The sequence below is a fragment of the Mus pahari genome, chromosome 9, assembly GCF_900095145.1.
Source record: "Mus pahari chromosome 9, PAHARI_EIJ_v1.1, whole genome shotgun sequence".
NCBI classification, from domain to species: domain Eukaryota; kingdom Metazoa; phylum Chordata; class Mammalia; order Rodentia; family Muridae; genus Mus; species Mus pahari.
Genome location: NC_034598.1, coordinates 61210878 through 61227030, shown reverse-complemented (window position 1 = coordinate 61227030; position 16153 = coordinate 61210878). Strand labels below are relative to the sequence as shown.

At 40.9% G+C, this 16153-nt stretch overlaps 1 protein-coding gene across 2 annotated transcripts in view; it reads right to left on the bottom strand.

Annotated features, from left to right (window-relative positions):
* The window catches only part of Tbc1d15 (TBC1 domain family member 15), a 56842-nt gene that overhangs the window by 23386 nt on the left and 17303 nt on the right, over positions 1–16153 (bottom strand). The window contains exons 4-8 of one of the 2 annotated variants that reach the window (XM_021205854.2): positions 12517–12655; positions 9792–10002; positions 1898–2000; positions 1012–1062; positions 534–731 (exon numbers count right to left, since the gene is read on the bottom strand). In XM_021205854.2, coding sequence (XP_021061513.1) covers positions 534–731; positions 1012–1062; positions 1898–2000; positions 9792–10002; positions 12517–12655 — 702 coding nt within the window. The remainder of the gene's footprint in view (positions 1–533; positions 732–1011; positions 1063–1897; positions 2001–9791; positions 10003–12516; positions 12656–16153) is intronic. The other variant, XM_021205855.1, reaches the window with a different exon arrangement.

The following is a 16153-nucleotide window of genomic DNA, read 5'->3' as shown; positions in this document are numbered from 1 at the left end:
CCACTTGGCAGTTTCTACTTTTTTATTTGATTAATAGATGCTGGTGATTTTAAGATACTATTTAAAGATAAACCATTTAATTAAGAACCACAACTTACAATTTTATAATTATGAGCAAGCCTCAAGTTGCAGCAAACTCAACAGCCTTGCTGAACATTATATAAAGATTTGCTTTCATTCAAGGCCCAAACCCATCTTAGTAAAGACTTGTAAGGCGAACCAGAGGACCTAAGCCCTGTCAAGCTGCCTCTGGCACCTACATAGAAATGGGCAAATTACAAACAAACCTAACAGGCGACAGGCTGATCAGCATTCCTTCTACTTCTCTGCACTCCACAAAGCAACTACCAAAAGGCCATCACAGAAGATGAGGCGTTAATGGAGTGATAGCATATGAGAACAAATCGGCAAACCAAGCTATTATGTGTGGGCTGCAGAAGTCACACGTGAAAAAGGAGCTTCGTTTTCTGTAGTAGTCACTATGCATTCTTCTACTATAATGTTAAGAACTAGATTACTTTATCTCCACTCACTCTAGTGATGACTTCAAATCCTGGTTCTTCTTGCTGATTTATCTTGAGACCTGGAATAGCATCACTAAGAAAATCCGCCATTTCTGAAGGTGGTCGTTGATGTGTAGAGGGATCGCTGCCTCGCAAACTATCAAAAATGTAGTTTGTAACTTTGGAAAATCCTACCATGGTTGCTGTATAAGGATCCTTTTTAATTTTCTAGGTAGTAGAAAAAAATATTAGCATTAGTAATTTAAAAAATAAAAAACAAATTATCCTATAAGTGGCAAAAAAGCAAAGCTTCTAAAAGGAGGGAAATCAGAGCTAAAACAGAGTATTCTATGATTATCTTTGGGTTTTTTTCTAGAAAGAAATTTTAAATTTAAACCATTTAGTTAAAATAGCGTAATAGATGACAAATCAATGCTACTGATTGAATTGCTGATCAACAAATGCTCTGCAGGCCTCAATCTGCATACAGAATGCACACGGGGCTTACTCTCCAGTGGTGAATGGCCCACAACAGCTTTCTTCTGTCTAGCAGGCCTGCCTTCACAAAAAAAAATAAATAAATAAAAAATAAAGAAAATACGATATGTATTTCTTGAAGTGTGCACTACCACACTACCACAAAATATTTGATAGATAAATTTAAAAGCTCAGTTTATTTAGGTAAGAGCTGATAGTTTAATTGATCTAAATTAGCTGTTCACATCAAAAACCATGTCTAGGGCAGAGCTGGCCTGAAAAGTCTTTTTTATGTCCAGTCCTCGGGTTGTTCCTAGAGCCTGCCCAGACAGTTGTTTTTTAAGCCATTCCTCAGAAGAACGGTTTCTTAAGGAGAAGATCCTCTTGTCCGACTTGTTTCTCAACTCTCCATTTATGTTGTTAATCTTTACACGGCCGAAGTCAAGACAAGGGGCCAGAATCCTAGCAAGCACTCCGGCATGTGCCAAGTGGCTGAAGGGTTGACCACTCTCAGGGGCCCTGCACGGGTTCAGTGAGTGCTTTTGGTTAAAAGCAAGACTCTACCTAAACACACTCTGAAGAATCGGATACATCCTAATATCCACACTATCTACTGAGAAGTAAAACAAAAATTCAGATTGCTTTTTTTTTTTCTAAACTAATCATTAAGTTGAAGTATCTTACTCTGTGATCCTTCACATGAATGAAAAGCATAATTACAATCTGCTGCCTTATTTCAGCACTATGAGAAAGGAAAGACCTGGCTCAATAGTAACTATTACTCTGTAAAACCACACAGTACTGTGCCCTAAACATCACAGACGACGCCTGCTCACTCTGTGGTCTGAGACCGGGGGAGGAGGAATACAAATGACAGAATCAAACTGATACACAGAAAAAGGACTATAACAACATACTTGTATCAAGCCATATGCTGGTTCATCAAGAAGATTTTCAAAAGACTGTGAGAGACTCTTATTCTGACAATTGACAAGAAGTGTTCTACTATCTTGTGGCGACCTATAAATAGAAATGGAGATTTTTAGAAATTACTACCACAATATTTCAATTATCTCCTGAATAATTACTAGTGCATTAAAAACAAAAAACAAAAAAACAACTCTAGCTCCAGAAGTTTCTTAGTAAAAAAATTCCCTATTAGCAAATACCTAGAACTAAAAAAAACTTCATGAAACAGTAAATATTAAACTTGTGTTTGTTGAGACAAGTTTCTCTGTGTAGCCTCGGCTGTCCTGGAACCCACTCTGTAGACCAGGCTAGCCTCGAACTCAAGAGATCCACCTGCATCTGCCCCCCACTGCCGCCGCCGCCGCCACCAAGTGCTAGAATTAAAGACATACACCACTTATTGTGTGTGCACTTTGCTTACATGTATGTATGTAGGACACGTGTGTACCTGGTACCAAGAGGCTAGAAATGGGCATCAGACTCTGAAAATCTTCATTAAGGCGGTTGTGAGTGGTATGTGTGGGTTCTGGGAACTGAGCCGGGTTCCTCTGTGAGAATCACAACTTCTCTCAACTACTGAGCCATCTCGCCAATCAAAATATTACATCTTAAAATGGAATGTAACAAACCTATTTTTATGATTTTATTCTAGGGAAAGTCAAGATGCTTATGTTACAATGAAACTGGATCCTTAGATAAAATTTACAATAGTAAAGTCTACAATATGTATGTCTTTGCTATAAAAAAACGAGTGAAACCAAACTGTAGGATTCAAGTATGTGATATATACAAAATAAGAAACATATTTTGAAATGGTTTCCAAATTTGATCCACAGCTTGTAAGTAATACAAAATGTTTAAAAATACAAGCTATGAGGCAGAGGCAGGCGGATTTCTGAGTTCGAGGCCAGCCTGGTCTACAAAGTGAGTTCCAGGACAGCCAAGGCTACACAGAGAAACCCTGTCTCGAAAAAACCAAAAAAAAAAAAAAACAAAAACTATGAAGGTTCTTTGATAATGATGATAACCATAGCTATACATGCATACATTCAAAAGTCTGCTTGTGGACGTTGTACATCGTGGTGCGCACTAGGCTCCGCACCACGATGTACAACGTCCACAAGCAGACCATAGCTATACATGCATACATTCAAAAGTGTTTACACACACATGCATACATGTTTTCAGTGACCATACAGTTCTAGTTTTCTTATTAAAGGTTGAAGGAAAGGTCTCTTTGCACACTCCTCAGTAACCACAGAGTACACTGTGCTTTCCACAGAATCAGACAAACCAGCCGGTCTTCTATTGTTTATGGCCTAGTAAGTTAGCTGTAATCAATCTATAAATGTACTATATTTAAAATAAAAACTAAATGTTCTCTGCTGCAATACACATCTAGTTTATTACAAATGTTTGAGATAAGATCTTCAATAACAGCTATCTCGTCTTGATTCTAACATAACAGGATAAAGCAGAAATGCTAGAGGAGATACGAAATCCAAAACAGGATCTTTTCCAAACGTGGTTATAAGCAATATTGGATCCTTTAAAGACGATAGAAGCTAATACACAGTGTGTTTGGGGTGGGGGTGGTCTTTGGCAACTAGGGCCTTAAGCCCACACCCACAGTGACACACCTACTCCAACCAGGTCACATCTACTCCAACAGGGCCCCACCTCCTAACAGTGCCACTCCCTGGGTCAAGCATATATAAACCATCACAGGGGCGCAATTAAAACATATTACATTTTCATTCATTATGTCTTTCTGAAACTAGGGCAGGTGATTAAAATGCAGAGCCATGGATTTTCTTATAGCAAGTCACGGTTACAATAGGTCGACTTTTAAATGTGCACCAGAAAAGCAGATGATGTGCACGTGTGGGGACTGTTCCTTCTAGCACAGCATTTACTGCTGCTGGTTTATTTTATTTCTAACAATAAATTACATTAAGTCACTCAAAATCTTAATTAAAAATGAAAGTAAAAGCATTGTCTGACCTACAGGAAAGGAATAAAATGTGTACTCTCCAGCTACTGGAGTCAGCCAGCTCTACAGCTCCAAAGCATCAGAGTGACCCCTTAACCTGACCACAGGAGATGTGACTGCATCACAAACCAGCAGCCACTTATCTTCCTACCCTAAGTATTTCAGTTGTTAATACTGTACACTCCCTGACGGATACTGCAGGTCCTCTTTGGGGAAATGATGAAGAAATGTAAGGCTGAACTACCCTGAAGGAAGTCCTCAAAGTGTTAGAAAACAGAGTGAACGAGGGAGCACTATCAGGCCACTTCACTGGAAAGGACTGGCTTTCAGAACACGTTTATAACTGCCAAGTTATCACACTGATTTAATCTCAAACTATGTATTCTGGGAAGCTAATCTCTCATGCTAAAAAAGTTTTTTTTCTTTTTTTTTTTTTGGTTTTTCGAGGCAGGGTTTCTCTGTGTAGCCCTGGCTGTCCTGGAACTCACTCTGTAGACCAGGCTGGCCTCGAACTCAGAAATCCGCCTGCCTCTGCCTCCTGAGTGCTGGGATTAAAGGCATGGGCCACCACACCCGGCTGCTAAAAAAGATTTTAAAACTTAATGCCATACTAAAATGAACTTTAAGTGATGTTAGCACCAGCAATTGTAACACTGCTTGCAAAAAGTTAAGGGAAAAAAAAATTGCAATATTAAGTATATCACCTAAAAATTCTGACGTACTTCCCAGCTCCAACAGGAGCCAACAGACTCAGAAACCATACTGAACAATGTTTGTGCATGGATTTGACCCAGAAGCTATTTTATACTGTTACTGTCCAATAAATATGTACTAATAAAATACAGTAACAGCACTGCAACCAACATCAACCAAGACTCAATTTAAAGGAAAAAGTCAATGCAGAAACAGAGAGATAGTTCATCTATTAGGAGCACTGCCTGCTCTTCTCAAGAGCCTGGGTTTGAGTCCCAGAATCCACATGGCAGCTAGCAATAGTCTGTAACTCCAGTGCAGGGAATCTGATGCCCTGTTCTGGCCTCCACAGGCACCAGGCAAGAACATGATACACACACATACATGCAGACAAAACACCTATACACATAAACTATGGTTAGTGTGATATGATAAAACAGCCATTTTTGCTTTTTTAGAAAAAGTTTCTACTGTTTAGATATTCATGTAGTAATGTGGGGGGAAAAAACAAAAAACAAAAAACACTGTCTGTATTAGAAAACAATTCAATAGAATTAAAATGCTTCCCACACATCCTAACAAACACTTGAGTTTCCAGGAAAGTATCTGTGGTTACATGTTGGTAATATGGTGATTTCTTCTTCGTATCTGCAGTTGAACAACTACATTCTTTTCTTCAAGTGAATACAGAACTTTAAATGATAATAAAAGCTTACTATATGAATTCAACATTATATACTCACCAAGAAGCTAGAGAACCTGAAATGGCAAAGAATGGGCTGGTGAGATGGCTCAGCGGTTAAGAGCACCGACTGCTCTTCCAAAGGTCCTGAGTTCAAATCCCAGCAACCACATGGTGGCTCACAACCATCCATAACAAAAATCTGATGCCCTCTTCTGGAGTGTCTGAAGACAGCTACAGTGTATACACACATATTAAAAAATAAATAAATTTAAAAAAAAAAAAAAAGAAATGGCAAAGCATGCACTGCTGGCCTCCATCTTTCTGGCCTCCATAGACCAGTCTATTCCAAGACCACTGGCCTCCATCTTTCTGGCTTTATAGACCAGTCTGTCCCAAGACCACCGGCCTCCATCTTTCTGGCTTCTATAGACCAGTCTGTCCCAAGACCACTGGCCTCCATCTTTCTAGCTTTATAGACCAGTCTGTCCCAAGACCGATAGCATTCTCTGCTCACCCATTTCAAGATCCTGTTCAGTGGGAGGAAAACAATACTTAAGGAGTCAATGCCATTAGGATGAGATGTCAGTCTTGTTTATTAAGTTAATAGAACTTGGAATCACATAGGAGACAAAGCTTAAGTTTGTGGGGGTTATCTGTGACTATCTAGATAGGTCTAATTGAGTTGGGAAGACATCCTGAATATGTATAGTTGATCAAATTTATGAATTTTTATATTTTTATATTTTATATTGCCTCCCAAGTGCTGGGATTAAAGGCATGCGCCACCATGCCCTGCGAGAAGTACTTCTTAAGAAACTCTCCGCTGGGTGGTGGTGGAGCAAGCCTTTAGTCCCAGCACTTGGGAGCAGAGGCAGGTGGATTTCTGAGTTCGAGGCCAGCCTGGTCTACGTTCCAGGACAGCCAGGACTACACAGAGAAACCCTGTTTCAAAAAACCAGAAGAAAAAAAAAAAAAAAAGAACCACTCTCCTCCTGGAGACCTGTCTGGGAGATAAGGCAAATACAACGCATGGCTGCTGTAACACTCTACAGGCCTCTCTTCGGTCTTGGATCCTCCTACCAAAGAGAATGTGCTTCTCCTGTGCCCAATTATACAGCAAGTGAGCTGGCTCCCATGGGAAGTATGAACTACAAGGCCACGTGCTTCCATCTCCCCGACAACTGCACCTTCACTCCACTTTTCCTCTCTCTTTACATACTGCCTACATAACATGACCACGACACACTCAATTGCTTAAGTGTATTAGCCAGGATTCTCTAGAGTCACAGAATTTGTGTCTCTCTATAGAGTAAGGGAATTGTCTGTAGTCCAAGGATCTAGCACTTGCTCAGTCCCACAAGGCAAGCAGTCAAAGAAGAAAGAATCCTCCTTCTTCCAATGCCCTTATGTAGTCTCCAGCAGAAGGTGTGGCCAAGATTAGAGGTGTGCGCCACCAAGAGTGGATCTGGGACTTGCTTTGTCCCAGGTGATCTTGAACTCAGAGATCTCCTTGTCTTAGTCTCCTGGGATTCATAGGCACTATGCCTCAAGATCTCCAAGCCAAGATCCAGGTCAGAAACTTGTATCGCTCAGCCTCAAGATCAGGATCCTCAAGATCAGGACCAGAGGCGAACCTTCCAATTCTGGACTGTAGTTCATTCTGGATATAGTCAAGTTGACAACCAGGAATAGCCCACTAAGTGTTTCTATTTTTAAATTCATCTAGTATAAAAACATCCTATGACCTGACATTTTACCAATCTCCCATTTCTCTTTGAAATTATACAGAAATATTTTTGTAATACTCTTTCAAAAGTATATATCAAACATAATTATCATTTATTCACTCAACTTTAATTGGACATCTATATTATACTGGGCATTATGGGTAGGAACAAAGAAAAAATGAAAACAAGATACCATCTCTAGCCTTCTGAAGTTTACTTTTCTAGAGTAGAACACACAAAAAAATAAAGCAATATCTTGGGGTTTCACTGCTATCATAAAACACCACAAAAACAAGCAACTTGGAGGGGAGAGAAAAGTGAGAGCAGATCTGGAAACAGGAGCTGACACAGAGGCCATGGTGGGTGGTGGTCACTGGCTTGCTCTACCTCTGTGGCTCAGCGCATAGACCACCAGGGGTGGCACTGCCCACCGTGAGCTGGATCTTCTCACATCAATCGTCAATCAAAAAAATGAACTACAAGTTTGCTCATATGCCTATTTGTTGGAGCATTTTTTCAACTGAGGGTCCCTCTTCCAAAACGACATTACTTTGTGTCACAGGTACATAAAACTAGCCATCATAATAGACAAAGTTATCCTCTTCAGTGGCATGAGAAAAGCAATCAAGGACATGGAACAGGGAGGAGGAGAGACAGAATGAGCATGAGTGGGAGAGGAAGAATTCAGGAAAGTCACTCTGGGAAAGCAGAAACTTGAGACCTTAGAAAGTAGAAAAGGAGATTTCTCTGAACAGGACCAATAGCGTATATAAATGACCTAAGAACAAGAAAACGTTTAGGTGGTTTCAGGAACTCAGAAACCATGTGGCTCAAATAAAGGACGCTATGCCATGTGATAAACTTTAATATATGAACACCACAGTAACCCAAACACTTGGGAAGTAAAAGTAGGAAGATCAAACGTTTAAGGTTAGCCTCTGCTATATATCAAGCTCAAGGCTAGCTTGGGTTACATTAAGACCCTATCTCAAACAAAACACACACACACACACACACACACACACACACGCGCGCGCGCGCGCACACACACGCACACACACGCACACACACGCACACACGGGGAGAGGGGAGGGGAGAGGAGGGGAGGGAGAGCTTATATGCTATGCCAAGGCCCAGTTTTACCAACCACAGAAGTGTTGCACTGAGGAATCCTTCAAATTCAAACAACTTTCAAATGTTTTCCTAAGACCACTTTGACCTCTTCTCTGTACACAGTGCAGGACATTGTTGGTCTAGCACATTTAAAACAAAGTGCTTAAAGCTAAGTCTCCTTCTGAGCCATACACACTGGTGCATAGCCATAATCCCAGCACACTGGAAGCTGAGAAAGGACCAACCTAGGCTACAGAGCAAGGGCCTGTCTCAAAAGCAAGCTAAGCCTACACCTCCAACGTCTGACTCATGCAGAGTGGAGAGGGGCCTGCTACAAAATCCACTGATAATCTCGATCGTATCTGTCAGTGTCCTAGTGCAGGACCTTAACTCATGTGATGACAGCAGAGCCTGCTAAGACGACCCGCCATTTACTCACTAGGGCCTTGCCTGTTACTCCCTCCCTGCTCCGAGCTGCCGAGTCTGTGATACTGACCGTCGCTGAGACTGGGGCATGTTCCACTCTTCTCTCCAACTGAAACCTCCTTCCTTACCAAATCTCTCTAGCCCTCCATGCTAACGGTTCAAGCATTCTTCAGGACTGCCTTGGACCTGCCTATTCTTGAGTCTTTGCTCACTCACCGACCTCTCTGTATGTTACATAAAGCTCCCCGTCACAGCCTCACACTTCCTTTATCTCATCTTCATGTTGTCGCTCACTTGTCACTTCACTCGTGACATCCCATCTCAGAGGCCCACGCCTGCTTCATTCACAACTGAGTGATCAGGGCAGTCTTTTCTGAGGAACGCCTGAAGTGCTTATTGAGAACAAGAGCAAGAGAGGGACTGTGTGCCAGACAGGCAGGAAATAGAGGAGACAGAGTGTTCACAAAGTGAGAGGGCCTTGTTTTCTAACTTACATTGTTTGTTTTTTGAGACAGGGTTTCTCTGTGTAGCCCTGGCTGTTCTGGAACTCACTCTGGAGACCAGGCTGGCCTGGAACTCAGAAATCCACCTGCCTCTGCCTCCCGAGTGCTGGGATTAAAGGTGTGCGCCACCACGCCAGGCCAATTTACAATTTTATAAAAGGAAGAAGAATTGCTTGACTTAAAGTACCAATCTTACAAACTGTGTATTTAAAATAAAAATAAAGGTAAATTAAGAAAACACAATTCATAATTACTGAGGCATCATTATTAAATTACATAAAAATTTTGGACTAATCTTCCCTTAGAAAACAAGTAAGCAAACAAACAAAAAGGCCATATGGGCCACACGACTGGTGGAAAGGCCCCTGCTGCCAGCCTGGATGGCCTGCATTCAATCCCAAGGACTCACACGGTAGAAGGGGAGAACCAACGGCCTAGGTATGAATGCCACTGCATAAATGCATCCACGGGTGCACACAAGCACGACTATATATAAATGGTATTTTAAAATGGAAAAAGCTAATAAATTGACAAGAAGTTTTACTCAAAATACTAAATGTTATTCAATCACTAATGCAGAAACTAAGTTGCTGACACCCCTGTGTGTGCTCACACCTGTGTGTCCTCGGGCTACTGACATGCAGTGACAAGTATTACTCTAACACTCCTGCTTAAATAAGTAGAAAACAATTGGGTACTTACTCACACAATGCCACATATTTCTCAAGAGACTCGATCAGTAGCTTACTCTCTCCTTGATGGAAGTGCAGAGCAGGAAGCACGACGTCATCCTTCAGACAGAAGACCAAATACGACCAGCCCATACCCTCTTTGCTTTGCTTGACTGACTTCAGGTCTGTCAAACTGAACAGGAATGACCATTTGCTTTTCCCATTTCTATGGCTTGGAGCATCTTAAAAACAAGAAAATGGGGCAAAATATCTTTCTTCATCTTTTTAAAAGGTCCTGAGAGTGTTCATCACCTTTGCCCAGCAGTTATCTGTCTAACCCAGGGATACACTGTACATTCATATTACTACAGTTTTCACCTACAGTAGAAATGGCCACATAACATTTCTTAAAGAAAACTTTTAAAATGAGCTATCCTATTATAAACAAATTCAAATACACTATGCAGTACAGAGTAAAATGTGATGAAGAAAGACAGGATCTCATGTCTTTCAAGCTAGCATCAAACTCACTATGTAATGAGGATACCTTCAACATCTGATCCACTTGCCTCCAACTTTGGAAAGCTAAAATTACAAGCATGTACCACACCAAATGCCCAGCAACACAGGCCTTTACACAGGCAAGAAGATCTCTGAGGCCAACTGATCTACACAGCAAGTTCTGGGGCAACCAGGGCAATGCAGGAGATAGGGGAAGGCTATCCAAATAAAAATAAAAATAAGGGGAGAGGGGAAGTACCTTTCTTATTTCCAGGTACATCTCAAGTGGCTAGAACACATGAGGTAATCAAAAGCATGCTCAATAAATGCAAGAAAAATCCGCACTATGTCAGCGTAAAAGTAGTCTGCAAGTAACCCTGCAGTCACCAGCTAACGCGACAGAAATAGCTCCGAGAGAAAACTTAAGAGGCCAAGAGCTAATTCAGAACATGCTTTCTTGTTAAGACAGAAGTTAAAAAGAAAGTAGTGGGCTGGTGAGATGGCTCAGCGGTTAAGAGCACCGACTGCTCTTCCGAAGGTCCTGAGTTCAAATCCCAGCAACCACATGGTGGCTCACAACCATCCACAAGAAAAATCTGATGCCCTCTTCCGAAGTGTCTGAAGACAGCTACAGTGTAAACACATATAATAAATAAATAAATAAAATCTTTAAAAAAAAAAAAAAAAGAAAGTAGTTTGCATGAACATGTACAGTCCCTCCAATACATTAGACAGGGACAGTGAACAGCCAAACATACAATAAAACAGCTCACTAAGTCTCTGTATGTCTTCAACAGAATTCACATCAACAATACGACAATTTATTGGGCTGGAATTCTAGTCACAAAAGTTTGTTCTTCTGGAAGTAAGTCATTTCAATACACTAATCTTAGAAAAGCAAAGAATTTGAAATATAATGTGCAGTGTTTTTATGAAAACCAAGTAAATGAGGCTTCCATCATCCACTTTTTAAAAGTGTGCTCTAAGTTTTCTTTATACATCATGGGGAAGGGGAGTACAAAGTAAAAATGTAAAAGCTAAGTGTGAAAAGAATAAAATAAAACCTCCAAACTCTCTTATATGCAGTACTAAAATGTTTCATAAAATGTTTCAAGAAATTCAATTTCTTAGCAATTATCTTCTTAGACACAGCATCATTTCTTACGCCTTTAGTGTCAGCACTGGGGAGGCTGAGGCAGGAGGACCTCTGGGCACCAGGCCAGCCAGGGCTACATAATGAGACCCTATCTCAAGATGGAAAAAGAAAGGAAAGGAAAAGAACCGATTCCTTAGGACTATTAGAAAACAGACCAGGGGGCTGGTGAGATGGCTCAGTGGGTAAGAGCACCCGACTGCTTTTCCAAAGGTCCAGAGTTCAAATCCCAGCAACCACATGGTGGCTCATAACCATCCGTAACAAGATCTGACTCCCTCTTCTGGAGTGTCTGAAGATTAGCTACAGTGTACTTACATATAATAAATAAATAAATCTTTAAAAAAAAAAAAAAAAGAAAAAAAGAAAAGAAAAGAAAACAGACCAGGGGAAAGAGGCAAAAGCATACAGACACATGGCAGTGTCACAGCAGAACTGTCTGCGGGATTAAACGCACTGATAAATTACTTCCTTGCTGGGAGGTGGTGGCACATGCCTTTGACTTAATGAGCAATCGTAAATACATTGGTCATATCACATGTGAGCTAGATATTTAGTATAATACATGAATTCTGTGGAATATGTGCTATTTTTCTGAACATATGGAAGACACTGGAATGAGCTACCAAAAAAAAAAAGTCCTAAGAGTCCGAATGACCCAGTTTAATAGTATACTCCGTCTCCCCTGCTGCCTCAGGGTAAAATAACACGCTTTTTAAATACTAGATTAAGGAAAGCATGTATGGAGTACTTTGTTTTGAGACTCCAGGCCTGGAACTAACGGTGTAGCCGGGCTGCCCTTGAACTCAGGCTCCTTCTGCCTCAGCCTCCAGTGCTGAGCTCAGATGTGCAATTATCACCCAGAGTTTATCAAAGTTATTTTTTAAGTGTTTCTTACTCTGCTATTAGTAATTAAAAAATAGAATGAGTATTTTTAAATCCTCTTTTGCAGTCACAACAACAAAACAAAAAATAAAAATAGGACAGAACTAGTTATTATGCACACACATGAAAGGATCAGATCCTCCTTCGTGGTTGAGGAATATTAAAGCATTTCTTTGCACATCTGTTCAGTTTAAGATCTCAAAGATGTAATTCATACCTCCATTGGTATGTGGTTTCTTCTTAAATGACACTGTATTAACCATGTCCCACTCTGCTTCATAACTGTTCTGGTGGTCCGATCCTCGATGAGCTCTTTCCTTTGGAGCCTGAGTCCACTCTACGACTGAACTGGAGTCCTGAAACAGCGACATAACTGTGTAAGTCTGAAGCGAGTAGATGCCAACGTGCAGCGTTGGAGCCCCCAGGAAAGACGTGCAACAGTTGTGGCAGGCAGGCAGGCAGGCAGCAGGACACCAGCCAGCTCTCCTCCTTGCTGTCTCGCTTCCCCCTCTTTGCAGTCAGGGCTGCCACTCAACACATACAACCCACAGGGGTTCTGAAGGGCTCTGGCTCTCACTCTGAGTTTCACCTCACTTCCTCACTGACCTGTTATGGATGCAGCTGTGATGTCTGAACATGGCGGCCATCTTATGACAAGAGAAGGAAAGCGAGAGGTAAAGAGTATCCAGTTCTCAGAGTGAGGTTTATGGAAAGTAACTAACTGTAGGGGTTTATTTAGGGCAAAATTAATTATGTATTTTCTGACAATAAAAATTAGCTAAAAGCAACATTTATGTATATATAACATAGCTATATATACATAATTTAGATATAATATGTATAATATATACATATATCATAAGCCAATGCATATGATTCTGATTTTAAAGAGAATAAAACCAAACATCTACTTCTGTATAAAGAACAATCTATGTAAGTTAAAGTGAACCTGGGATTCTAAACCATGACAGGCAAAAGAGAAATACCCAGACTACAAAACAAACTTCATTCAAACAAACGGGTGCTGGTGAGATGTGCGCATGTGCAGCCTCTGCTGCCTGCCAAGCCAGTCCAGAGCTGGTGAGATGTGCGCATGTGCAGCCTCTGCTGCCTGCCAAGCCTGTCCATTTGCGTTCAATTCCTGGAATTTGTACAGCGAAAGAACAGAACCAACTCCAGCAGGCTGTCCTCTGACCTTCACATGCACAAACACACACAGAGCAGACAGACAGAGAACCACAAAGACACAAAGAAGCACACACAAGACCAATGAAATGTGGGGAAAAAATAAATAAACACATGTTCTGAACAAGGAAGTGAAAACCAAAAGGGACTAGAAAATCGCCTCAGTGCTCTCCCAGGGTTTGAGTCCTAGTACCCATGTGTCAGCTACCCATCTGTTAACTCCAGCTCCAAGGTGAATCATCACCCTCTTCTGGCCTCCCGGGTGCACAAATATAGATGCCACCAAAACACCCATACACATACAAAAAGCAAGAAATTGATTTTAAAAAGGAAAAAAAGTTCAACACCAGAAGAAATGTTTTTAAAATATTTTATTTCTGACTTATTTAATTTTGAAATATATCAAATATAAAAGAAGTATGATAAAATGGACTGTCTTCCACTGTTGGCAGTAGTCCTTCCTAACAGTGCCTGCAGGAGGGCAACATAGGTGAACTTGTAAAAAGTAAAATACTCATCGATGGAAGGGTAAGGAATTAAAGGGGGGGGGGTATTTAAGTCCTAGGCTAGAGCTTAAAGGCTGATACATACTAAACTTTACTTCTAATTTACTTATAGTCATGCATCACATAATGACGTTTAAGTAAATAACTAATCTCTTTTCTCTCTCTCTCTCACACACACACACACACAGAGCAATGATTCCAAAAGATTAGAGTGGAACTGAAAACTTACTGTTCTACAATGGCTCAGCAGAAGTCTGGTACTGTGGCACAGGCACTGCTCTCACTTACGATGATGCTAATGTAAATACGTCTACCACATGCTGCCGGCAGGTCATGGAAAAGCACAGCATAACAAACTATGGGCAGCGTAGCTGTGATAATGAAGATGGCTATGTGCAGTGCTTACACACTGACTAGATTTTTGTCATTAAGACTATACATACTCTACTTTCAGAGTTTTTCTATATTATACTATACAGCACTATGCTGATACCTCCAGTGTTATAATGTCCCCTGAGCATATCAAAAGGACTCATCGGGTGACTGATAATGAACCATCCAGGGCTGTGTCAGGATATCCTATGATGTCCCTACAACAGTGCCATTATCTAAAAAAGCTCATTTATGAGTTTGTCCCTACATTTAAAGAAAGCATGGTTATTTATTCAACACACAAAAATAAATGAAATAAAGTTACAAAACTATGTATAAAAATCTCAAATATGCCATCAAAATTAACAGAGAAGGTGAGCATTCTAACATACTAAACAGAGATAAAGCCTAGAAAGACATACTAACCAGGGAAAGAGAAGGTTCTGAGCAAGTAGATCTGCAGCGTACCTTTTTGTTAAAGGGGGAGGATGAGATTATTAGGATCAGGGTGAAACCACAAACTCACAAGGAGGAGGCTATCTGAAAACGCAGTTACAGAGCACGGTGGTCTCTTTATTATTCCAGGGCCTACACTTCAAATGTCATTTTCAGAGAGCTACCATAAAGGTTTTGTTTGGCTGGGTTCTTTAGTTTTCTTTCTCTACATGGTCCAGGCTGGCCCTGAACTCAAGAGACCCTTCCGCTAGTGCAGGGCTTAGAGGCATACACCATTCAGCCCTGTTCAGAACATCCTTTCTGTTCATCCCCACACTGCCCTCTCTACAGCACAATCAGCAATGAGAAAGAGGAGCACTAAAGACCCACCCTCAGAATCATCCCATCCCACAAGGCTCTCAACACCTACCTGCCCTATAAACGCCTGCTATTAAATAAATATGAGCCTAAAACTACAAAACCCTCTAAATACCAAGACAAGTGTGTAACAAAAGGCCAAAGCAAACACAGGAGCAGCAGAGGAACCATGCAGAGCAATCAGATTATACACAGTTTTTAAAATCATCTTTATGTTGGGTGTGGTGGAAACATGTCTGTGATCCTAGCACTTGAGAAGCAGAAGCAGAAAGACCATGCAAGTTCAAGACCAGCCTGGTCTACACAGCAAATTCTAGGCTGCTCAGGGCTACAAAGAGACTATCATGGAGCTGAGGATACACATGACTTATACTTAAACTCTCCAGAAACAAAATGTATATCATACCCATGACAAGCACCATGCTATCTATTTAAGGGGAAGGGGGAGCATTCAGAAAGGAAAGAGTTCTGGGAAAGTCAAAATGTAGCCGGTGGCTCAGTGGCTAAGAAGACCTAGATTCAATTCCCAGCCTCTACACTGTGGCTCACAACTATCTAGAACCCTACTCTCAGGGATTCAGTGCCCTTTTCTGGACTTCATGGACTCACCACACACATATGCAGACATACAAACAGGCAAAACACCTACATACATTAAAAAATATATTTAAAAAAAAAAACTAAGAAATTTTCCTAAAGAATAATACAAACAAAAAACAACAAAGAAGAAATAGGAAAGAAAGTTCTTAAAGAGTACAGGACTCATCCAATGGCCTAAAAAGTTTCAGAATATAAGAAAACAGAAAATTGGGGAAGGGGGAAATTACCAAAAATTTCAAGAATATTTACGACAACTAAAAGAACAATTTACAGCCGGGCGTGGTGGCGCACACCTTTAATCCCAGCACTCGGGAGGCAGAGGCAGGCGGATTTCTGAGTTCGAAGCCAGCCTGGTCTACAAAGTGAGTTCCAGGACAG